At 34.3% G+C, this 26,047-nt stretch overlaps 1 protein-coding gene across 3 annotated transcripts; it reads left to right on the forward strand.

The window, feature by feature from the left end:
• Positions 1-479: 479 nt before the first annotated feature.
• Positions 480-25,624, forward strand: LOC128178035 (bone morphogenetic protein 2-like). Of its 3 annotated transcripts, none has more exons than XM_052845025.1 (3): positions 480-616; positions 23,533-23,871; positions 24,413-25,624. In XM_052845025.1, exons 2-3 carry the CDS (start codon positions 23,544-23,546, stop codon positions 25,339-25,341), a joined length of 1,257 nt encoding a protein of 418 aa, XP_052700985.1. In that variant the 5' UTR covers positions 480-616; positions 23,533-23,543; the 3' UTR covers positions 25,342-25,624. The 3 variants fall into 3 exon arrangements, with proteins under 3 accessions (XP_052700985.1, XP_052700984.1, XP_052700982.1); XM_052845024.1 differs by lacking the exon at positions 480-616 and adding an exon at positions 19,574-19,708; XM_052845022.1 differs by lacking the exon at positions 480-616 and adding an exon at positions 20,219-20,699.
• The last annotated feature ends 423 nt before the right edge of the window (positions 25,625-26,047 follow it).

The following is a 26,047-nucleotide window of genomic DNA, read 5'->3' on the forward strand; positions in this document are numbered from 1 at the left end:
TATGTTTACTACCGCTAGATCAGCTGCTTATACCACAACAAATGTATAACAATTTCGTTTATAGCGACCCTTTTCCACATGTTACAAACCATTAAAAGTGTATTTCTTTTAGAAAAGTATAAGAATGTACCATATAGAGCTTAAAGTTGTTTTCAAAAACAATGAAAATTGAGCATCCATAGCTAATGCCTATAGTCAACAAGATAAAAGTTGTTGGGTGGATTGGATAGTTTTAAAAGAACTTTTCAAAAACATTTATCAGTCTCTTTTATCCTCTTGATCAAAGTAACATACAAAAGAGGGTAGCCATGTACAGCTTACAAAGGTAAAAATGAGTTATGCTATCAGTATGAGAGGAATCTCGGGGTTCTGTCGGCTTTGGTGTATCGCTTGCAATCCAGTATAAATATATCTGTAGTGGAGGGCATTTGATATAACGAGCTATGACAAGGAAGTGACATAGTACGGATACACAAGCTGTGTTCGACATGCTGAATTGGAGTGATTTCTCTCACTAGGAGTACACAGAGACAATTTCATGTGATTTCAAGAGTTATAGATGGTTGCAACTGCTGTATGCCCTAGAGGATTCGAACATGCAAGCCACCGAATCAAAGTAAGTTCTCTTTTACAACTGTTTCACAAATATTTTGTTCTTTTTACTCAATGGATAAGAGTATTTATGAATGAAACTATTAATTAAGCATCCTAGATAAAACCAAACAGCCTGATATTTCAACCAGATAGTTTAATCTGCAGTGAAATGATAATCCGATTTAATCGAATGAAGCACAGAATCAGAGTTCGACCTTCTCCGCGTGGTATGCCTTCTTCCACATAATGTTTCTCACAATTCAACCGAGCGCTAAACAGTAGCATCCTGCGAAACGGTTCCCGCGGACACGAGCCTCTTCGCTGTTTTGGATTTTATGAGACCTATTAACATACTCGATATCCTTAATTACGATTTTAATGACGAGTAACATGTTTGAAGCAACAAACAAAAGCCCCCTTGGTTTCATCATTAAACATATCAAGAAACAAGCCTTCTGACAGATGGTTGTTTGGCTTTGAACCAAATGATAAGCATGCGCACGTGGCGAAAGGCCGCTTAAGTCTCAGTTTATGTCTGGTAAATGTTACCGAAATTAATCGGATGTCAAATGCTGAAAATGCATGAAACGAGAAAACTCTAGGTACAGCTTCGTAAAATGTACATTCAAGGGCAGCTATATTGGTTTCCATGTGTTCTTTTTAGAAAACAATTTGTTTCACGTTGTTTACACTTTATGTATGAGGTGAATTGTATTCTGCAGAGGACTTTTATATTGTGTTATTAAATTGTTCAAGTTTTATCAATGTAGTTCAGTGCACTACACAAGCGTGGGTATTTGTACATGTACATGCTGAATATATTCAAAAAATACCGTCCAAGGTGTTTTGACATCGAAAAAAATTAGATGCATCGTTGCAATGAAAGTCAAATTGCACAACAGACAATCGTTTTTAAAAAAAAAAATATTTCTATATCGTAATGAAAATAAGTTTTATTCAGTGGATTTGTTGAAAGTGTGCAGGACCATATCACACGTAGAGAAACTAAAGCCTATTAAATCAGAAATTTCCCATCATGCTAGTAACTATTCGAATCATATAAATCATCTTATGACATGACCTTAAAACTCATACTGACTTTTCTCTATTAGGAAATAAAATAAGTAAATAAAAAACAAAGAAAATTAATTAAGACAATTAATCTTAGAGTTCTATCGACGCCAACGTTATCAAACATTGCAATAATATTTTATTAGCAAAGGGGTCAAACATCTGAAAAGATAGAATTTTAGAATACGACAGTGACGTGCACCTAGGAGGCGTTTTATACAAAGAGCATTCTGTCCAAAGTCATTAGTATTTGTCACAGAATGGAGGGTGCCAATTTTCTTTATTATACGACCTTTTTTTTCTATTTTAGAACATCCACGAGGGATGATCTCATTTCTTATAATATGGAATTTTATAAGCTATCTACGTTTGCCTTTGTGCGTAATTGTTAATGATTGTCAGTTAAACATATCATTACCATTCCAGTGTACCAAAAATCTGTAATATCAATTATCTCTTCTAGATAGAACGTCATCTCTTTTATTGCAGTGACATCTAAGTTTTAAAAAAATCGTTTTTTACTGATTGCTATTTGTAATTGATATGAAACTATGAATAATTGCTCGTTTACTAAAAATAAAACCTTAAATAAATAAATAATTTAAATTTCAAATTTGACAGCACCGGAACTACCTATTTAATGTGATGCTTGCCTCTATTAAAGGCTTTTTGCACCAAACCTTAGTTTGAATCGCTGTGATGCTACATTTTGGAATGATTCTGAAATCAAACAGCGTGGCAAAGAAGCCATGCCCTATATGTATGTTCGGAAAATAATCTTAAAAAAAAACTATAAATTTTACGAAATTTTAACAAAATTTCTTTAATTTAACCTTGAGAAATTAAGCTTATATATACATACGTTGCATTATCATTGAATGCTGTTAATCGTAGATGTCCATCCGTATCAATTGGAATTTAAAAGAAGCAGAAACTTAAAATTATTTATATTATCAGGTACCTTGCAATGCTTGAGGAATCCTCTTTCTCTCGATTTTAAGAGAAGAATGTGGAAATAAAGAATTTTTTTCTGGCAAAGTTTGGTCAATAAACTTTCGTTTTCGTTATGTCTATAAAACACCTGCGAAATGTGATCTGGATAATGACATTTATTTTGAGCGACCCTGTAACAAGCCGCAGATACTCTGGGTGAACAGAAGATCTAAGGAAAAACGTGCCTTCGTTTCGTCATTCCTCGTGAAATGTTTATAATGTTCAATATCGCGTGCAAAGAGAAATGCACAAAAACCACCTGCACATCGGTTTAGAAAACAAAATTGTTTACTTAAATCCCAGATGGGCTGCTATAAAATTGACTTCTTGGAGCAGTTTAATCGTATGATTCGATCCGGATGGCTAAAAGATGTCAAAATATTACCACACGTGCTGTTGGCAAACCTAGCATACAGGTGGTTTCCCGCCAAAATGTTCTTTTAGTGTGAGTTCGTTTAAAAATGTCCTCAGGCATTCCTGCATCAAACAAAATTTTCCGAAAAAATGAGGATAAATGAGGGGGAAACCTTTCCCTGCCCTCGACTCGATCTTCAGCTGAAAATTAAATGTACTCACCGATTCTTGGTGGATGTGATTATTCTATCCGCGTAGTCAATATCTTAAACAGATTAAGGAGAATGATAAAACACGAGAAGATAAAAGAAAGGGAAAGCAATGAGCCATGTCCGTGCTCTATCTGTAGTAATGTGTTAAAAAGGTGTAAAGATTCCCATCTGGATCTGCATCTCAATGATGTTTCCCATCCTTCCCCGTTAGAAAGGGAAATACACCGAGTGGGAACTGCTCCATCAGCTGTAGTGGGGGCAAGGGGTGAAGAAATTCCACGGTTGGTTACAAGGAAACCCCTCTGTGTATGGTTTGCGACTTGTTTTGTTTAAGGCTAGCCTGAACTTATTATCCCAACTACACACCACAATGCATTCCTGATTTAAATTAATATAAATTTAAAGCAGTTCTGAGGAATTCGCTTCCTCTTGTTAGTTCTTGGTTCATTGTTTCTGAAATATGGTCTATTTTTCTGTGGAGTGCACAGACCGATTTACTTATTTACACTGATAAGTTTTTATGCACCTTTTACCTAAAATTTACGCATGTTTTTAGACGTGTTAATAGAACTTAGTATACTCCGAGAGATCTCATTATTCTGAAAAATTTGGCGCAAAGCGACACAAGGCACAAAATCTGGCTCACTAAAACAACGACGTACGACGGTTTTATTCGATAAGAACTATGTTTAATATGCGGTAATCATAAACTAGCACAGCAATTTCGAAAATTGTATAAATGATTGGAAATTTGCGTGGTTTAGGAGGCGTGTGTGGCAAAATATTTAAGGAAATTTACATTTTCATATTTATATCTGGTACATGTTATTTTCTCGGAAGTAACAGTGATGTAAAATTCTTATAAAGTAATAAAACATGTTTATATTTTATCAATATTCAAGACATGATTTTTTCATATTTAAAGAATAACAAAATTCGTTTCAAGTTCAAAAAGGTAAATTGCCTTTCGACATTTTAAGACATTTCTTAATGTATCAAACGAATTCCAATTACTCGCACTGCAACTTTCATTGGTTGAAATGACCAAAACCGTCATTTTTCTAAAGCTCGCTTTCAAAGTGCGATAACATAATCATTCAAAATGAAAGAAGTTTGTTAATCAGCATCACGATACTAAACCTTTCCATTTATCTTAGTGCTACAACGACAGGATACTTGTTAATAATAGAAAGGCAGAAAACAAAAGAATCCCCTTCTGACGTTTGACATCCAGATATTACATTATTCATGGCACTCATTTTTCAGCGAGTTAAATTCAATTTCTTACTTTCTTCTTCATATTTTAAAAACCTTTCCGTAAGTTCCAATTTTGCAGAGTACCCGCGAGTACTTGTAGGTAGTATATTATATAAAAAGTCCCTGTTTGGGATGGTAACAGTTGAAATTGACACCCCTCGAAAACCATTGTCAACTGACGCGACCCTCCTAAACAGGCACTATTTATTTCATTATACTGAATGTCTTAATCTTAAAGAAAACTCTACTAGTTTTTAATTTTTCAAATTGACTTCTTTAGGAATATGACTTGAATTCTACGGCTAACCGTACGCACATGTAACTATTCGTTTTATTATACTTTCATGTTAAATACTGAATTTGATTGGTTTAGATGCAGTTGATAATTTGTTCTATTGCCCTCAGCGTTAGCAACACACTTGACGACGGGTAACACTATATAAATAGTGCCTGTTTGGGAGGGTAACAGTTGAAATTGACACCCTGAGGGAACCATTGTCAACCGATGCGAAGCGGAGGTTGACAATGGTTTTCGAGGGGTGTCAATTTCTACTGTTATCTTCCCAAACATGCACTTTTTATTTTTTTATACTGAATGTCTTAATTTTATAGATTTTTTTACTGCTTTTATATAGAAAGGATGTGAATTCCATGGCGAACCGTACGCGCATAATTTACGCGCATGTAACAATTCGTTGTGTTACCCGTTGCTAAGTGTGTTGCTAACGCTGAGGGCAATAGAACAAATTATCAACTGCGTCTAAACGAATCAGATTTCAGTATTTAACATGAAAGTATAATAAAACGAATTGTTTCATGCGCGTAAATTATGCGCATACGGTTGGCCGTAGAATTCACGTCATTTCTATAAAAAAGCAGTAAAAATTTCTCTAAAATTAAGACATTCTGTATAATAAAATAAATAGTGCCTGTTTGGGAGGATAACAGTTGAAATTGACACCCCTCGAAAACCATTGTCAACCTCCGCTTCGCGTCAGTTGACAATGGTTCTATCGGGGTGTCAATTTCAACTGTTACCCTCCCAAACAGGCACTATTTATATAGTGTTACCCGTTGCCAATTGTGTTGCTAACGCAGAGGGTAATAGAACAGATTATAAACTGCGTCTAAACCAATCAGGTTTTAGTATTTAACATGAAAGTATAATAAATATATATATTTCTTCACTGATTAACTATTACAAGTGTTGTGCACAGGTGGTTCACATTAGAAACGTTTTAATATTCCTAAAAAATTTCATATATTTATTAAATGAAAAAAATCGACTATGAAAGATCACAACTGATCTCAAAACAGTTGTCATAGTTACATACACTGAATGTTGCCTTCGCAATCAAAAGATCATCATATTTGCGCTACAAAACTAGGAATATTTAGTAACCAATCTTTCCTTGTGAACTAATTTTCCTCCTCGAAAGGACTTTCAACAAACAAGAAGAGACCCATTATAAATATAAGAAGTGTTATTCCTACTTGTTGAGTCATGATATTAACGTATACTGATAAACTGTGATGTAATTGGAATCTTATGACATGTCCACAAAAGTTTTCTATAAAAAGTTTAAATGGATGTCATACCTTGCTTTTTTGCATCTGAAAAAAAATATCATTTTGTGTAATTACCTGAAAATCTAAATAAATTAATCGTTATAAACACTAACTGGTAACTGATAGAACAACACAAAAAACGATATTTTTTTTTTACAAATATAAGTAAAAGTAACGGTATATAGATCAAATGGACATTCGTCTTTCAATAAAAAAATATTTCTAACAAAACTGTTACAAGAGTTATAAGGTATTTTCATATTTTTTTCAGTAAGAGAGTATCAATTTTAATCTACGCTTAATTGATATTATCTTTTGTCAGAATATTTCAAAGAGACATATTATAATCCACAATTTTCAAGATGGCACTTTTATTACATAATTCTATGTTCGCATAGGCTGACATGTATCTAGCAAGAAATTTTAACGTAGTTTAATCGAATTTGTTCAACAATTTATTCTGAATCCCCATTTCATTGACTTACCATTTTTAAAGTTCTCTTAACGCTAATACATGTACATCAAAAGTATACTCTATAAAAATATCTTCGTAAACAAAGAAGACAGATTTCTTTATTAATGATAAATGAAGCTAAAAACCTTGACAAACAATTAATTTTGATACCAGGTTCAGGATAAAATGTGCTACGAGTTCTTTTTTTCTCTCTTATAGTCTAGCAAATTGTAAACTTGGTGACAAATTAAAGAATTCCAGACACATATGACGTGACGTCCGCCAACGAACCAAAAAAAGTTTATAAAACCCCTTAATTTGGTGAATTTGCAAGCTGATTAGATACAGTTAAACACAGGAATAGTAAAAAAATAAATAAAAATAAGAACTTGGATGAATAGAAAGGTAAAGTTTTGTTTTTACACGACGTTTAAAGCTCATAGCATTTATGCAATACAATTATAATTAATTTACAAGTTGAAGCATTACTTAAAATAGTAACTTTGAATAGATTGCAATCAAAATTAAAATAAGAAAATATTTACTATTGTGATATATTGCAACTAGAAGCTTCGGATTATTTTAGCACTAATTGTTTTGTTACTATTTTAAATCAAGTATCATGCAACACAACATAATTGCATGCAATAAGAGAATAATCATTTGGTTGATTCCATGTCGTCTTCGTTGGGAAATACAATGGGTTTACCAAAAGGTCGGTCATTTCTGTGATAGGCTTTGAATAAGTGGCGAAACGTTTACACTTGAGGCCATTGGGCAGTATGTACATATGTTCTTTATCTTGTCATCACCGAAAAAGTCTCACAACCCCACCCCCTTTCAAATTTCAGTTTGAGAAGGAACAAGTTAAGTGACTGCATGCGTCTATAAAATTTCTGTGTTGCATACAGGATTCAAAACCTTGTCCTTCCGCACAAAATTTCAGCCAAAATAAGTCGGTAAACCTGGTTTCTTTCCCCAGTTATAAGTGAAATATCATTATGGAGGTAAACATCGAATTAACCCTTATACATTATAAAATAACAACAAACCCATCATATTTCGAGACTTCTGTCCAGTCTCTGATATTAATGGTTATGGACTACTTCTCAGCATAGGTGGCGTAAGAATTTCCTGACAGTTATGACCAGTCACGTAGTGGACCCAACGCCCCCGCGAACATTTGACGTCCATTACGATATAACCCACCAGCATGGAAAGACCATTGACTCAGCCGAATAAGGGCTAGTCTATGTGGTTAAAACAGAACATCAGATCGGTTTGGTATTAATTGATGACCTTATTTCATGTCATTTGTTTGTAAGACAAGCCTAATCAATTAGCAGTGTAATGGTGCGTGATTTATGGAGAAAACTAAATGTTTACACTTTGACGGGGCTTACACCGGAACAACGAACGCCATTTCCCATTGGAAACTTAAAACCGCAGAGTTATTTTATACGTTTTGATGTTTGCTCATTGGTGGTTCAGTAAACGTTTTTATGTATCTTTTCGTTGTGTTCTGTATGAATTGTCTGGAGGTTTTATCGTGGTCTTGTTTCATCCTTAAAACAACTGACAAGGTCACGGTTGAGGTCAGCAATGCTAAGTGTATATGTCTTATCTGTTTGAAACAGAATCGCTATTCCTGTGTTTCATGTTTGTCACTTGCGATATTTGTAGCGATACTTACACAGTTCCCCGCTCTCTGTAAATTGCAGCGCACCTGCGCATGGAACTAGCATCAGCCAAAAATAAGATGAAACCGATTCTTGCAATTTTCATGGAATTTATTACTATTGTTGGTACATGATATATTTACGTCACATTAACATGGGCGCATGCTGTGATGAATGAAATTATTTTTTAAAGCGACAAAGAAAGCATGGATGTTTTGGTTGCGCGGTGAACATAAAACAGATAAATGTTGATGTACAATAATCTGGCGCTGGTAATCTACGTTAATCTGCTACACATCGCATCATCGCAGCTGTCTCGCTGATCAAAAACACGCCTAGCATTGCAGCATTTCTGACATGATCCTTGCCTCTCTGCACCTGTACGCCGTGCGTAATTGAGATATTGATTGGAATATTTCATATTTCATTCATAATTTTCCGTTATTTGGTCTTTCTAATTCTTGTTTTGGGATCCTGCCTGCTCTATACTTGTGCTATCTTTCACTTTATCAATGTGTAAATTGAGATAAATTACGAAAAAATAAGTGTGAACATAGTTTGACAATTTTAATTAATTTTGTGTGTATTCAAATTAGTTAGGCGGTCGGGAAGACACACCGATTATATTGTCCTAGACTGTTATTAAGATGCTAATATCAAATAGAGAAATGTCTAATAAAAAGCGTAAACTAAGCTGAACAAAAGACCACGCTTGTCAGCTACTGATAGTATCGCGCCTACATCTCATCATAATAATTCAAATAGCATGATCGATGTGTGAAAAATAGCAAGATATTAGATGCTACGAAAGTTTTCATGATGTTTTAAAAGCAGGTTAAAGTATAGAAGTAAATAATGAAGAAAAACAGGTGTGCTCGGGAGATATTTGCGCCATCTATCAATGTTGGAATGCAAGCGTCGGACAGCAAGGATTACGAATCAACGTATAATCAGCGCTTAATATGCATATCATAGCAACCCAAATATACTTTATCACAATAGAATTGTAATTACATAGTAGTCAGTAACATTGTGATTATGTAAAAAGGTAAAAGCTTGCGAGTTTTGCCGGTAAATAGATAAAACCTTCCCCGAACACGTGCTCTCTCCACTACAGGTGTTAAGGTGTTTCTCTTTTGTAAAGCTCGTGTTTAAAGAAAGAAGGGAGCATCCATTTAACTTCTTCAATGTGTTTTCCTTCTTCGAATGGCATCAAAGACATTTTTAATGAAGAACAAGATAATACTGTCACAATTTATCATTTACAGGAAATGCACATTCGTCGGAAAATGGAAAATAAATCGGTCTGGCTTTTGCAAATCTGTACTAAATCTTGAAAGAGAAAGGTCACATGCACCCGAGGAATAAATTGATTATTTTTATAAGAGGTTTACTAGTAAATCCTTATTTCAATATACTTGCATACAGGTGTGTATCAAAAAAACTTACTTCTATGTAAAAAGGTGTAAGAAATCACTCTAAAATATACAAATTGATTACCATATATTTTTGGCTGAATTGTTGTTTAATGTCCTGTTCAGACGTTTTCATCTCGACATTACAGGTGGCGATGAGAATCATCACTGTCGTATTCACTATTAGCTTTTAATCTTCAATGATGAAATAACGTATTATACATTCCTCCTTAAGCCGTTGCAGCAGAAGTCCATCTTTCCCCCCTCGATGTAAATCGAAAAACTTCTATTCTAATAAGCCACTTTTCTAAAAGAGAGAAATAGCCATTTTTAAGAAACATCACCCAAAAGTACATGAAAACGGTCTCCTCCTACCCAAATTTTGCATATTCGTGAAGATTTGTCGGAAACCAGGAAACAAAACAGTCTTAAACAACTCCGCCACAACCCCAAAATGGTTTTGAATTAAAACTTTTGATATACTAGTATCTACTCTACGACTGATGTCGCTGTTTTGTCATTGTAACTTAATTCGAAATACCTATCTGACTCTTCGTTAAAACCATCTTGCTGAATTTTGTTTGTCGCTTAATGGGCCAAGTAGAGGGTTCGGGCATGTTGCTTAAGGTTGCTCACTATACCTTGAAATAGTTCCCCAACAGCTAAAATCAGCAGAAAATTGCTTGATTATGATAGATAACGTAATGGTTAAGAAGCATGTGTGTCAAATAGGCGAAAAAATAGGCAATTTTGGATTAAATATGTGAGTCGAATTATATTTTACATTGTAAAAATCTTAATGAAAATAATAATACCGTAATAAAATACATGTATATTCATTTTGGACTTTCTCTTGAAGTGTTATTTTTAATGTGCTGAATGAAGGGTTTCAAGTCTGTGTGTTTCATTGCCTGCTTTTAATCATTGTATACATGGTCTATTTGTTTATTTTATTAGTGTTTGTGTTTACCGTTTCTATTTCTTCCCTTTTCATCATCCGGAAGACTCTAAAAGGCACTACAAAACATCTACAAACGAGTAATGAATATTCAAAGACCTTGAACCACAAACTTTCGAGTTGGCGCCCAAACTTAGAATCTATTCAAGACTTTCATGCTTGAAGTTCATTTGTAAATACTACAAAATTAGTCACCATTAATACCGTGCCTTTCGCCTCTGATTACGATGCTTGGACTGACGTCTAGTGCATACGCTTCTTTCATTGACAATACTATTGTTTGAACGTACATACCAGAGATTATGAATATGAATATTTCCATTTTTATTAAAAGATTAAAAAAAATTACCTTTTTTGTGCTCAAATTCGGTGAATTCATAACATAATGTACTCTAAGGCGGTGTCATGGATTTTCGCGGAATTAATCTTCAAAAAAGTGTTTTATCCTATTGGTATTCATATAAACACATTGTTTGGCAAAAATTACTAAAACTTGATGTTTGGTGGTACTGAACATGACATCTGTCATTCGATACAAAATCAATGATATTTACAATGTAACTTTTCTCGGAAAGATTTTGGTTTTAAAATTAGACTTTTTTCATCTTGTGACAAGAATATATATATAAACACGCGGTTTTACCAGGATTTGTTTTTCAATATTACTTGCAAACTTTTAATAATATGTCATCTTTTTACCATTATATTTGAATTGATAATCAGTTTATTTAGTGTATGGAGTAGAGATCCTTATGTACAGTTTGGATCTCCACCTAGTTTGGATCCCCACCTAATTTTTTCACACAATAAAGGTTAAATAAAAAAAAACCAAACCAACCAAACAAACAAAACAAAACAAAAAAATCCCCCAAAACATATGAAGAAACAAACTCACATTTCAAGACACATTATTGTTATTGTCCTTATTTTTTCTATCTGAAGAGCACTGTTAATATTGCCAAATACTAAGTCTTCATATTATTTATATGTACTTTTCTTTTGTAAAGCTTTTTTGTCATTCGAAGTTTAAGAGACATGAACGGCCAATACATGTTATAGTACTATAGTCCTATAACTTTCTACGTGCCTGCTAAATTGAATTCACTAATCCTACAAAAATATAAATATTTGCACGGGTAACATTTTTTATTGATGTTTGATTCAACATGATCTTCATTGAGATGAAGAAAAATAGTATAAAATGGCAGTGACCCTGTATCCTCTCTATACTATATCAAGATTTGACTTAGCACTTATAGATATCAATGTAGATAAGAGTAATATTCAAAATATGATCACCTTGTTGAAACCTCTCAAATTTTCGAGGAAAAAACAATACAAAGTTAATAAAAGATCAAACGTAAAAGTAAACTTAATTTCTCGGAAATAAAGGTGTCTCTTGTCTCCTGAAGAGCGCATGCTTTTGAACTCCTACGTGATGGTATTCCATTCCACATTTACATAAAAAAGAAGCAATATAATTCAACAGCAACTAGGATCTCTACTTTTTATAAACTGATATAAAAAATTGATTATTGGTATGTAGAATCCACTCTAATTTTTAGATAGGTATTCTTTCTCTTATCAACGGTTTGTACTTATTCCTAAATATTTTGTTGTTTTGATATTTTTTTTAGTGTGAAATTGTACAATTCATAATAGAGAAGTCCAATGTCTTCATCAAGAAATTTGATTCGAACACTCGTTTTTGGAGAGCTCCAAAGTGAAATTTTGCTAGTTATACAGACTACGCAAAATTTGTACAGCAACGTGTGGGTGACTGAAAAATGAGACGATCGCGTTAAAAGCGGTATTAACTCCTTTAAACAATGTTTGGACCGATGTAATACACCTTAAATCTTTATTCAAAGGTGACACACAACATGCAGGTAGTGACCTGTTGCCAGCTGTTCAAAAGACGGAGTTACATCCATTTCGTTTGCTTGCTGAGGATTTCCTGCACTCTTCCGGCGGTTTTGTTTGTTATTAATGAGGTGTCCATTGGGTCCTAGTTCACGCCAATTATATCAGGTGTGAAGTGAGACTTAAACAAAAGTGTCACTGAATATTTGACTGTTTATTAAACGATGAAGGGTTGGCCAGGTGTGTGACCCAAAAAGCGATTCGAGACTACTTGATTACGTATAATTCTCATGGTCAAAAGTCTGTTTTATCTTGAAGGGAATTTACATTGAGAATTATCTATAGATAATCATAATCACTTAAGCGCTCTTCCAGTGTGGTTGTGCCAAATATATATCTATATAAAAAATGAGAATTTCTTCTCTCGTTTGTATAACGGTTTATAAATAAGACACTTGGATGACACTGCATTCCTTTGCGAAAGCCAAGTTGCTGCGTGAATGATCTTATGGAGAAAAATCGTAACAGATGTTTTCTTGAGAAGTTATTTTAGAGCTGCAATGTAAATATATACATTTCTGAAGACTGACCAATCCCAATCAGTATGCAAAATGTACAAAATAACGCACCTTGCCAACGCACACGGGCGGACATTATAAGGCTAGATCCGAACTAAACTTGCCATTGCTCAATAATCTATCTTTAATGTAATAGGGGAATGGATTAAGAAAACCACCTGGGGTTGTAAATAGGAAGGGTTCGGAACTCGAACCTATGTAAGCATCAATCAACAACACCTGAACGATATGGCCTCCCATTCCTATCTTTTTGTTTCTTGTCAGGAGCTTCCTGTGTCAGTGTAATTTGTCACGACAGAGGCCATATACAGTGGTGAAGTAGTTACAACTTATTTAGTACTGTATTTGTACTAATCAGTGGTCTAGCGCCCCACTTAGCTTACCTGGGTTTATACTGCTTTTAAAGTAGACATGCCTTCGGCTTTGGACAAAACAGGAACATCGATTCTTAAATTATTTTTTTTTTTGGGGGGGGGGGGATACTTAGATTGTAAATTTAAAGAAATAGATAAACAAATTTGTTATCGATCAATGGAAGTATTAATCAGGAAGTCTATTCAAAGAATAAAGAATTCGCGGTGTGCATTTCATATAGTATTATGTAGATTAAAAACCATTAAAAAACCAATTAGACTTTTTTGCAAAAATATATAAATACACAGCAGATTCCCTAGTAATCAAAATTACCTGCTAAAGGTCGAATTTGATATGAAGTAAGATTCACGATTGATAGTTCATTTCCTCCGTGAAGAATCAAAGTACTCTAATGTTCGAAGCACGTTCACGGTTTTACGATGAAAATTTCATGCAGCATTAATATAGCACGAGCTTGTATCATGCCTTTCAGTAAATACCTCTAGAATTTTTATGCAATCTAATTGGCTTGTGCCTTACAGTTATTAGAAGAAAGGAAGCCCCGAAATTTGATAACTTAAAGAGATAGTTAGAATAAATGCACATGTATGCAGAGATAGCAACTGTGGTGCGTTAGAACCACAAAGTTAAAGTAGTAAGGTTTCTTGTGACAGTGTTTTACTGGTTCTTGCTGAGATAGTTCTATAAAGTATCCCACCAGACATGGGTTTCTTCGGATAGTTTCGATACCTTTGACACCGAGAGGAAGCCTACCATTTAGAAATGCGTTGATACTGTGTTCTTGATGAACTCTGTTGTAATACACGTAGATATATGTACACCAGGGATGCGTAGAGACAGTGAACACATGGTGTTCTAGAGATAACTAATTGTTTCAGGTGACACAATGTTTAAATGTATATAAGATGACAACAGGTCATTTTTAAACAGCCTCTGAGTTACAGTATGATTTCTGCTAAATTTAATTGAAAATTGACGACCTTTTAGGAAATATTAGAAATGACTTTACATCGTTTATATCACAGAATTTATTTCATATACTTTGTATATACTATATGTGGTGCCATATTAAATTACTTTGGATTATGCAAGTCCAAACTGCAATAAATTTTAGCAGTTTGAAATCCATTTGACGTACCAATGCTTATTTTGAATCCAGTGACAAAACAAAATGAAATTATGCTTTGAAATTAACTTTCGTATAAAGATATGTTTAATACCCAGATGTTTTGAACAGTATACTTTTTTTCTATTCGTCACAAACGTTGTTTACTGAATTTCAATCTAAAAATGATTTCATGACAATAGAATCTAAGAGGGATGATATAGGCTAAGTTATTCCCCCCACATTCTAATTAATTATCAGAGCACTCCTTCGTTTCATACAGCAGCAAACTGCACAGTGATTTTAAACTGGGCTTGTTTTTCTGGTTCAGAAATTACAACTAATTCGAAAGAATAAAAACATTGAGTACACAAATTCTCCCTCTACACAGTTCAGGGGATTTCTCATCATGAGTTGTGAAGGATAAGTAGATATCGTGCTAAATAGGATGTCAAAGCGAGGCAAATTTGTTTGCTTCCGATAAAATATTCAATTACACGTTTTTCCGATAGGCATGTCTCATTTCTTTTGGTGCAGTTTGCCTTCAATCACGTAAATCAATTCAGTTTTATTCACCTAAATTCTTCAATTGTAGAAAAATAATAACTTATTCTAACAAGATTTGTATTCCTGATTTACTCTGTAATTCTGTATATTAACGGGTTTCAACAGAATGAATGCGTCATGATCTTTGGTCTGTTGTGTATTACGTTTGACCTTGGAGCTTATAGTCATAGGTCTCTGTCCCTGCTTTCCCTTCCTTCGATCAGTCATCTCTTTGGGAGGAGAATTCCGACTACGTATAATTGTGTGTTGGGATATGGGGAGGGAACTTGAAGATTTTCTCTCACAATAAATGTTATCAAACTTGAAAGATGGGTGTCTGTGTTATCTGATTTCGCACAAATTTCGGAAACGAATTTCATTAATTTGATAAAGCTTCTCTCTCTTTTTTGCAGTAAGGTTAAAAGACCTTGACTTCAATTTGAAGAAGGTTGATAAAGTCCTCATTTCAATTTTGGACACGAAATGATTTCATTCCTAATTTAGAATTCTTGAGATAAGTTGGCACATTCCATTTATATCCCATTTGTTTTAGCAAAGATTATGACGTATACAATAGAGATGCTTTTTTTCAATGCCTTAATGAAATTAATGATAATTGTTAATAACTTTAATGTTTCATAATTTGCTAATTAAAAACGCTTTTTCTTACGATAACAATAACGACGGTGTTTGTTTGGGGGAGGGGGGTTCGGTGTATATAATGCTACTTTTTAAAATAAAAGTTATATAAAGATATCTTTCTAATTTTTACATACGTTCTGTTTCTTAACTTGAACTAATTAAACTGATGAAAATGATTATATAAAGGATTGAATTTCAGAGACAAATAATAAAAAGTGGAGCTGAACTTTTTCAACGTTATCATCCGGGCTTAATTATGGCTGATGCAATGCAAAATCCCCATAGACTTTCTATTTTGGGATGTCTATTGAAACCTGAAGCGGTAGAGGGGGGCGTTTCAAAACAGATAATCTGGACATTTTTCATATTTGTGGATGAACGTAGTTTAAGCACAAAGGTATTTATTATTATCGAAATATCTAGCGAAAAGTGGTGGAGGAAAAAACTCGGGACAGAGTATGTACACTATATTCTTATATAATAAGTCAGGACAAAGATTATGGTTGTACATGTACACAATTAAAAAGATGTAGTTGCAACGGATTTACATACAGCATGTTTGTATCAAATCACATTCTTATAAGCAAAAAAGCATTTTTCAGAGATACTATTAGAAAGACTTTATAACTATTTAAACAGCCTAATTGTATCGCAATATATTGAATGATATTTTCTTACTTTTAGCGCTGACATAAGAAATGAAATGGAAGTAGAAACCAAACATTTAAAACATTATTATTATTATATTACTAATTATAACATTTTCTCACCAAACCTGGTACATGATTCTACATCTGTATTTATCCATTTATTTGTACATACAGTTGGATTACCGTCCAAAATCAATATATTTTGCACGATTATTCAAAATAAAAAAAGAGTATTAAAACAGCAAGATCCTGAAAAAGTGTGCATCTTGTAAAACTAGATGTAGGATTTTTAAATTATGGTATAAATTGTTACCTGCATTTTCAATGAGAGTCATCTCCCCTTCTACTTGATGTTTCCTGTCCATTATTAAAAACGACCCCCCTTTTAAGTTTGAAAAATGGTGATTTTTTGGTAGAAAGTCTTTCAACTAAACGTCATAACAATGTAAAGCGCTGTTGAACAGAAAAAACCTTTAGTAACTACATGTTCTCCATCAGTATATTGCAGGAAATCGAACGAGGCTTAGTGAGAATTTCCTGGATTGGGAAAACGTGATGAGATTTTGGATAAGATAGGAAATCTTTAAAAATCAACACTGTCATTTTGATTTTATCAATAATTATGCTTTATCCTCTTATAACAATAATTTAGTGTTATTATGTTGTAAATTTCAGAGAAATAACTACATGGCATAATTTATGAATCTCTCTTAATCTACCTGTGTGTCTCTGTCTGTCTGTCTCTGTGTGTGTGTGTGTCTGTCTGTCTGTCTGTGTGTGTGTGTGTCTGTCTGTCTGTCTGTGTGTCTCCCACGATGTACCTTAACCTGTCTACTAAGGATTGACGTACATATGAATGTAGCATACAGTGTACCAATACCCATTTCCCAAGGGTCTGTTTCCAGTGTTTTGTGACTGTTTTACACCCATAGGTGGGCTCTATAGATCTAATTACATCCTTTTTCTCATTATAGATTAACGCTAATATTGCACTTTTCTCCTGTGAACTTTAAGTCATCGATACACTAAATTTCACTAAGAGGCATTGACTTCTGATAATTATAACAATGCTGGTAGTAAATTATCATTTTAAACCAATGTGTTTAACTTTCAGGATATTGTATCGAACAAAATATTAGATTTTAGATTTTGTGTTTATTGCAGAAGTTGTGTTATGTAACCAACTCTCTCTCTCTCTCTCTCCCTCTCTCTCTCTCTTTGTTCTGATCTTCCCAAAATATTACATCAAAGCGTCTGTATATCATGCAAATTAAATGACAGAAAGCTATGATCGATCGATTATTTTGTTATATTACATGTGTAACTGAACATTTGAATTGATGAATGGAGATCAAATCAAACCACGTGTTGGAAGCGTTGTTGTTTAATTATCGCATGTTTTGACTAATTCTATTCACATGCAGCAATTCGTTTTCCGGGTTCAATATTTTTCATGTCGTGCTTTAAGACGATTCTTTCTGAGAACGAGCCACGAGTTTTTGGTGTGTTTTTTGGTCTGTTTTGGTATGATAATGAATAATTGTTAAGAATTAAAGAGATGATCTTTATGTTTTTTTATGTTTACAGTCTTCAGCATTCCTTTTTTATTATCTTAAGGTGAAGGCGAGATGAACAGTTCTAAGAGCGTTTTTAAATGTCAAGGATTTAGATTAGAAGAGGGGTCAGGCGTCGAATACTTTTGCTAAGAAACTTTGAAGAACATGTTTTTATTCATAAAGATTTCAGCAATATCGTGTTCCGGGAATCAATTGAATGGTAATGATATTTTAAGAAAAAGAGAAGAGAATTTGATGTTGAATATTCATTATTTTGGAGTGTACCATAAGTTTCAGAAAATCTTCAGAGAATTCTTTTGCATATCTTAGTTACATCCTTGTGTTAAATTACAGAACTTTGTTTGAGTTGAAGTTGTACCTCCAACCTTAACAAAATATACATGTTTACAGCCTGGGGGTTTTTTAGAATGATCTTCATGACAAATTCCAACCATATCTGTCAAACATACCCGCTTTCGTGTCCAGGTAATTAAACAACAAATTTTCAATTTGTCACCAAGGCATAAAAAAAATTCTTCCCGCCGATAAAAGAGGATATTTTTACGACTGTAAAATCTGGTGTGTAATAGAATTTAGTAATAGAATTTAATTGGAAATGTACACTACTGATATATACCTTCAGGACACATCTGTTCGATTTCTATCTCTTTTCCTCTCTGTGAAATCAAACGTGACCACCTAGACGCAACGCCACTCTCTGAAATGCACCTGTAACGCAAAGTAGTCTCTTTTTTCTAAACATTCGAACAAAATTTAATGAATAGACTTTCCGCCAGATGTTATACCCATTGTTCAAAGGATATTCTACACCTTTTTGGATTATCTTAAATTCTTAATCAAAATGGTAAGCTTTAATTTTTTGTTTTCTCTTGATCGTTTTAAACATTTTGGGTCTTCCATTTTCTACTATTCAAAGAAAAAATATATAATGATAATAATAACTAATTTTAACCGCCTAAATAATTGAACTCAAATAATTCCCCGACAGTGTTAGGAATTCTCGCCCATTCTAAAAAACGTCAGAGGCTCAATTTTAAGGAAAAAATCTGATTCTGAAAATTGCCGGTAGTTACGTCTGGGCCTCTTTTAGAAAGTTAACAAGAAACAATTAAATTTTATTGCAAACAGAGAGTAGGCTTTCAAGTGTGCTCCTCGTTAGCTAGATATTTGTAAAATTTCTGCTTTAATATGCTCTTCAGTCTTTGACATAATTTTTTACGATAGTGTATACGCAGGTAAATATAAATAGCGAAAGGAAGAATTTAAAACATCTATGCGCGAGTTTTTCAAATATTTCAATGCACTTATGCAAGACTGGTACTTTTTTTTTTGGAAACCCCTTTAATTAATTACAGTACCAATATTCTCGCAGATGTGTATTTAATATAAATTTGATTAAAAGACATTGTGAATTTTTAAACATATTGCATGCTTTAAACACAAGTAATTAAATGTCCATTGTAGGAGTATTTTTTATTTCTAACTGTACTAATTGGCGGCAATTAGTTCTTCTAAAGGACCGACTTTAAAGCCCTATTATATGGCCATAGTATGCCACGCGCTTCTTACACAAACAAGGGCCGTCCGAAAAATTAGGTTCCCCGGGTCGGGTTCTGATTGGATAACTCTTTTAATTAATTTGTTTGTATAAACCAATTGATCTAATTTAATTTAGATTGGTAGTACGAGTAAACTGTTAATTGATAGTAGCCTTCGCGCGTGTCGACCAAACAGCGGTATCTTGATTCCAATTTTTTCCTCAGAAAGCTCCTTATTCCGTTTGACATTTTAAACGATGTACTCAAATTATTACAAGGTATGTCTTTAATTGCAAGGAAAATTTATTATTTAGCTTTATTTTTAATGCATTTAAGATAAAAGTATGCATTATTTTGTTTCATTTGCCATAATATGGTTAAGTTAGAAATAATAATTTGAAGTATTAATTTAAAAAAAAACAAATCGTTTTAAAGACATTTTATAAAATATTCCATCCTCTGTCAATCCGATTTAAGCATATTTTTCATTCGAAATTCGTACCGTTAAACATATCGGTCTTCAAAATTGGCGTGTTTTCATCGTACATCTAACATTTTTTTCTTCTCACAATGAAAAAAATAAACGGTGTACTTTTAATTTAATTTCATTGGCCCTTTTTTACGAATATCATGTATACCGGTGGGCAATATTTGTGGTTTCTCCGTACGAAAAGCAATAAATAAAAATACACGGTACTCGATAATTGACAGACGCTTAAACGCGTGCGCGACCCGCCCCCTCATTAGTATTCATGCTTTCTAATATATATGAGAACACACTCTACATTCTTAGACATATTATAGAAATTGACATTAAGGGATTATACGTGAAACGGGTTCTCATTAAAGTAAACGATTATCATTTTGACCGGAACTAGTAATGAACTCTATAGACTGTTGATATTTTACCAGAAAAGTTTAAAGGCAGTGGTGGATGTTTTAAAAGCGACGGCAACTTATTAATGCACACGTATTTCTCTTCTCAGTCTAAACCACCTGTTCTTCGATAAACATGATTTATTAATACGGTTATTTAAACCTTATCCGGTTGAGAATGTGCGAGCAATCAGAGCTATTTTCGTTGAGGAACAAATTTAGATTCGGGATTTACTGACTTGGACAAGCAGTTGGGAAAACAACCTCTCTCTATACACACGGGATTATTTACTTTCTGTATATTTGGAATTTATAGAAGAATGTGCTATGACATTAAATAGGGGAATTAACAAACTGATGGACGCCCGTGAAGGAACGAAGCTCTCTATAAGTGTAAGTAGCGGGACTAAAGGGAAAATATCCCGGGGGTAGTGGTTTTCAGCACAAATATTGTGCTGTCATTCAACATGTTTACCTATGATAGACATCAATTACCATATTAGAACGTTGTCAAACGCACTAATTAAAATTAGATCTGTTTTGGGTCCCGAGGGCCAATGATACAACCCTTACTATCGCCACAATGAATGGTCGCGGTCATCAAAACGCGAAAACTAAGTGGCCTCGTGTACAGTGCTGTATGCCTGTGATAAAACGATTTGTAAAATCACTCTGTACAGTCTTAATCGGTTTCTGCCCTGGGCTTGTGTATTATGGTTGAGAAATCATCATGTTCAAAAATGAAATCTTCTATTCAGGGGGGAAAAAGGCAAACAAATTGTTGAAAAATGGCGCTAGGAATTATTCCAATCTGTAAATTCAAATATAAAACACCTGTTGGGTTTACAAAAGCTTTAAACAGTGTTAAATCAACATTCGATTTTTCAATAACACAATACTGTTAAGAAAATCTTTCGTTGACTTTTGAGACCTCGATCAGCCGTTTTATTGACACACGATGGTTTAAATAACTGTTTTCAATTCAAACACAATTTAAACATTATCCATTGCGGAAAAAACACGACTTTATAAGATCAATTTATTTAAATTAAAAATTGCACACAAGTTTTAACTTGGAGAAGTCGAGTAAAGGAGTAAATTGTTCTACAGCAGACAGACTGCCAAAAAATCAAACAAATGCGGCAGCTTCTGGTGGTACAGGGTGGTTCAAAAGTTCCTCTCAACTTGAGGAAACCAGAAACTGAGGGGGAGGGGGTTCTTTTGTTGTGATGACAATATTGAAAAATATGGCCTTGATTGAGAGGATGAAATGAATCCCCTGCTCGATACAAGAGTTATCAATCATGCTACACACAAGTGACACAATCTGTCTTCTTAGCTCCATCTGCTGTTTAAGTAGAGTAAAAAACCTGGTTGAACGTAGAATGATATTAATGAATTAAAAAATGCCGACAGCAAAACGCCTGTCATTTTGAGAGTAAAAAAATGGGAAGAAAGAAAGAACCGGTGGCGGGTCTTTGGGTATTATCTAACAGAGAGGCCTTCCCTCACAAAAGCACCGATTCCAGCATAGCACCGTTGGTTGGCATTAGCTATTGTAACAGTGAAAGCGGCTAGATAAAGACAGGGCAATGTTTAATCCACTAAGCTACCTAAAGTCCCTCTGATACTATCTAACATATAACAAAAACTCATTTAAGCGACATCAACCTTTTTTTCACATTAATGAAAAACCACGAGACTCCTGCTTTTACACCCAATTTCCTAAATGCCCATGAGACGTGCAAATATCCACCTACAGTCTCTTTTTCGTGTATTTAGGCTTTAACAATAACTAAAGAATTTGATAGATTGTTTAGAATACAGAAACGAATCTCTGAAATCAAATATTCGCAAGCATTCCAGAAGTAGCAGTTTATTGATGCGCGCTTTTGAACGTCGCGTGACGACAGTTGAAGCGGTAACCCCCGAGATTCGACCCCGAGTACAAACCGGTCTCAAGTTTCCGTCACTCTATCTTTTACCCACCCTCCAATACCGACATCGTTCTCGCTGTTCCATACCTAAGCATTTACAATATCTTTGTGTGTACATGCATTCTTTACCAGTAAGTTTAACACAATGATCTTTCCACACTTTGAACAATCCCCCGACGAAGCCCTGGAATTTACTTGGGGGTAATTGTACATTAGGAACAGAATTCTGGATGGATTCTCGCGAGCAATGAAATACTTTCCTATTAACGAGGATGTACCCTGCCTCCTCTTAGTTTCTGCTTGATAAAGCAAAGAGCTCTACACTAAGATTAGTTGATCTTTCTTTTATCACATCGTCAGCGAAGATTAGTCGAGGAGAGCGCTTTATAACTCTTTCGAACGCCCCGCCTAATTTAAACAACACACAGTTTTTGTTTGATCGCTTTGCCTTCATTCATGTCCCCTTTTACCAACATGGATCTAAAAAGCACTTTCTCATTTGTTTTCTTCCTCTTATCTCATTTTCTTCACAGGAATATCACGATTATTTTCTCATCCTTTTCCTCCTATATTTTCGGTTCGCGAAAAAGGTTACCAACCTTCTAGATTTATTAAATGAGTTGTATAGATTTACTTTTTTTTCTTTATTATTGACAATCTCTACTGGATGATAGAAAAGAGTAATTAAAAAAAAAATATATAAATAAAACACCACCAATTAATTAAAAGCTTGCGTTGGACACGTTTAAAATTGAAATAGAGGAGAAATGTATACAGAGCACTCCCCATTAAGATACACCGTTGATTAGAGAGTAAAACTAGATACTTCTAGGCGTTTGAAGTGATTGTTTTGTTAATCCGATATCTCCAGCGCGTCATAAAACAAATTCTGCAGCTAATTCCGAGCAGATTATTGACTGGTCTCACTTCGTCCACCCACCAACACAACGTGAATCACCGAGCTTTTATAAATACATACCCCGGTCCATCACATAGCTCAAATTCTGATGGGATCACCCTATTGAAACAAGGCACTGACAACAAAAGAAAATCTCCATTCATCGATAAAAAAGTAAATAAGTCAATAAAGACACAGTGACGCAAAGCTTTGTTTATGAAACATGTATTTGAACAGGTTTTTAAATTTTTGTTTAATCAATGTATCTACATGTGTATTTTAGAAAATAAAAGTTGACCGGGTTCCGTCTGGGGAGATTACGGGAATGGAAAGTTTGGATTTGATTTTTCATTCCGGCATATTCTATAATGGCGGTTCTTTTCTTTTACAGGCATTTTCACAATGAAATTCAGTCGACGTGGTTTTATATTGCTGCTAGCGTGCATCGGGCTGGCCGGGACTACTCCCCCTACCCTCCTAGAATCCGCTTTTCCCTCCCATTACGACGAAAATCGCCGACGAGAGATCATCCAGGCTTTTGAGAAAACTTTCTTGCATCTCTTTGGATTGAAGGAGCGACCAAAGCCCAAAAAAGACATTTTTATTCCACAGTATTTATTAGATCTGTATGAAAAACATAGTGAAGACCCGGATTCTCTGGGAGAGAGCGTCAATGTCAGAAGACGCGGGGCGGGATCCGCCAATACAGTTAGAAGTTTTCTCCATAAAGGTAATAGAGAAATTTCGAATCTAGATATCATCAATTATGCCAACTATGACATTTCACGAATTCGCGGCATTCCTAGCCAAAGATGTTAATTATTTGGTTTATTATATTAAAGAGTATAAATTCATAATAAAGGAATTGACAAGAGAATCCATTTATATATATGAAAAAGCCTTACAAAATAGGTCAAGATATTTTGCCATTTATAATTGAATAAGTATTTTTAACCTGATTTACATATTTCTATAAAAAGTTGAAAGAAATAAATGATTTATGCATATAATACACAAATATGGTTTTCTTAGTTATTTTTGAAATTCAAATGGAATATTCAAAAGTCTGTCTCAATCTTCATTACAAGGACAATTGGATTTAGTTTCAAATGTAAATTCTAAATAACATTGAAATATGTTTAAATCAGATATGAAAGCGTGTAAGAGGGGAATTCAACAAATGCTATATTTCTTCAATTTGCCTTGAACTTTACCATAAATTAAAACATCCAAGACAAAACATTTATAGATTTAATATTTTATTTTGACAGAATTGAATACTGACGTCATCAGTATGGCGGGATGCGGTGATCAGAACTGTGCCCATTTCTACTTCAACGTGTCGTCTATCCCCGTCGAGGAATCTTTAACTGGTGCTGAGCTAAGACTCTTTGTTGATCAAAACAATGAAACAAATCCAGTTGGGAACAGGAAACAGTTCAGACATAAAATAGAAATTCACGAGGTTCTCCAACCGGAAACCGCGAATTCTGAAGCCATAACGAGGCTGCTGGATGTTCGTCACGTGGGAGGGAAGAATTCATCTTGGGAATCTTTTGACATTCATCCAGCAGTATTAAAATGGAAAAAGAATCCAACATTAAATCATGGATTAAAAGTCCGTGTGTTGTCATTTAAAAACAAACCGTCCACAGACTCAGTGAAACACGTACGTTTACGACGTGACGTTGAGAGTGTTGAGGAAGCGTGGCATGAGAGACCTCTATTGGTGACCTTTACGGATGATAACCGTGGGTCACGGACTAAGCGAGCAACTAGTGATAAAAAAGTGAAAAAGAATAAGAAAAATAGAAAAAACAAAAATAAGCGAAGGAAAAATAGGAAGAAAAATAGAAAAAATAAAACTAAGAGGAAAAAGTATAACAACCAGTGTCGTAGGAAGGAATTAAATGTAGACTTCAAAGCCGTGGGTTGGAACGATTGGATATTCGCGCCACCCGGTTATAATGCGTATTATTGCGATGGTTCGTGTCATTGGCCGTACGATGACCACATGAATGTGACCAATCACGCAATAGTCCAAGACTTAGTGAACTCCATTGACCCTAGGGCAGCCCCAAAGCCCTGCTGTGTACCCACAGAACTCAGTTCTTTGTCCTTGTTATATACTGACGAACACGGCGCGGTGGTGCTGAAAGTTTATCAAGACATGGTAGTAGAAGGCTGTGGTTGCCGGTAGCCTTCGTATTGACCCATTAACTTGTTATTGTTATAATTGTTGTGATATTATTTATTTGCGAAAATGGATGAACATGTGTGTCACGTGTGTTCCAGGTGTGTGTTCGGAAGCTTCATGTTGCTCATCAGTTTCCCGTTCATTGACAATCATATCATGAATTTTATCATTTTTTGCATAAAATTAAAACTAATTGTTATGATTTTGAAAAAAAGTTATTTAAGTTCTCTTTTTTTTTTGTATTACTGTACTTATATGGTTAAAAACTAAAAATAAGAAACAACCATATACTCTTGCTGTGTTTTATTTCTGTCAAACACTTTTAAAAAGACACTAGGCAAGAAAAAAAAAATGAAATAGTTGATAATCAGCTCGTTTGAAAAACTGTCAGTGCACAGAAGGTTAATGGGAAAATTTCAATAACCTCTCTTATCAAGAAATGTTCTGATTCTCCACAAAAAAGGACGGGTTTATATATTTAGCTTTAATTTAACGCTTATATAAGAAGACTGGTAGACAGGCTAAAGGTTATAGATTGTTTTCTTGAGGCATGCAAATGAGAACATGTAATTAGGAGACCATGGGAGAGCGATACACAGGTTCTTACGTCAGGCTGTGCGTTTGGTTTGTCTCAAGACAACATTCTTGCAGTCTATCACGTTACAATCAATATATGACTATGATTGGCCACGGAGTATTAATTCGTCTG

Source organism: Crassostrea angulata, chromosome 3 (genome assembly GCF_025612915.1).
Source record: "Crassostrea angulata isolate pt1a10 chromosome 3, ASM2561291v2, whole genome shotgun sequence".
Lineage (NCBI taxonomy): Eukaryota > Metazoa > Mollusca > Bivalvia > Ostreida > Ostreidae > Magallana > Magallana angulata.

Excerpts from the sequence above, each read along its gene's own strand:
- LOC128178035 (XM_052845025.1), top strand. The coding sequence starts at position 23,544 with ATGAAATTCAGTCGACGTGGTTTTATATTGCTGCTAGCGTGCATCGGG. Across the intron at positions 23,872-24,412 it reads TAGAAGTTTTCTCCATAAAG|AATTGAATACTGACGTCATC; the intron begins GTAATAGAGAAA and ends TTATTTTGACAG.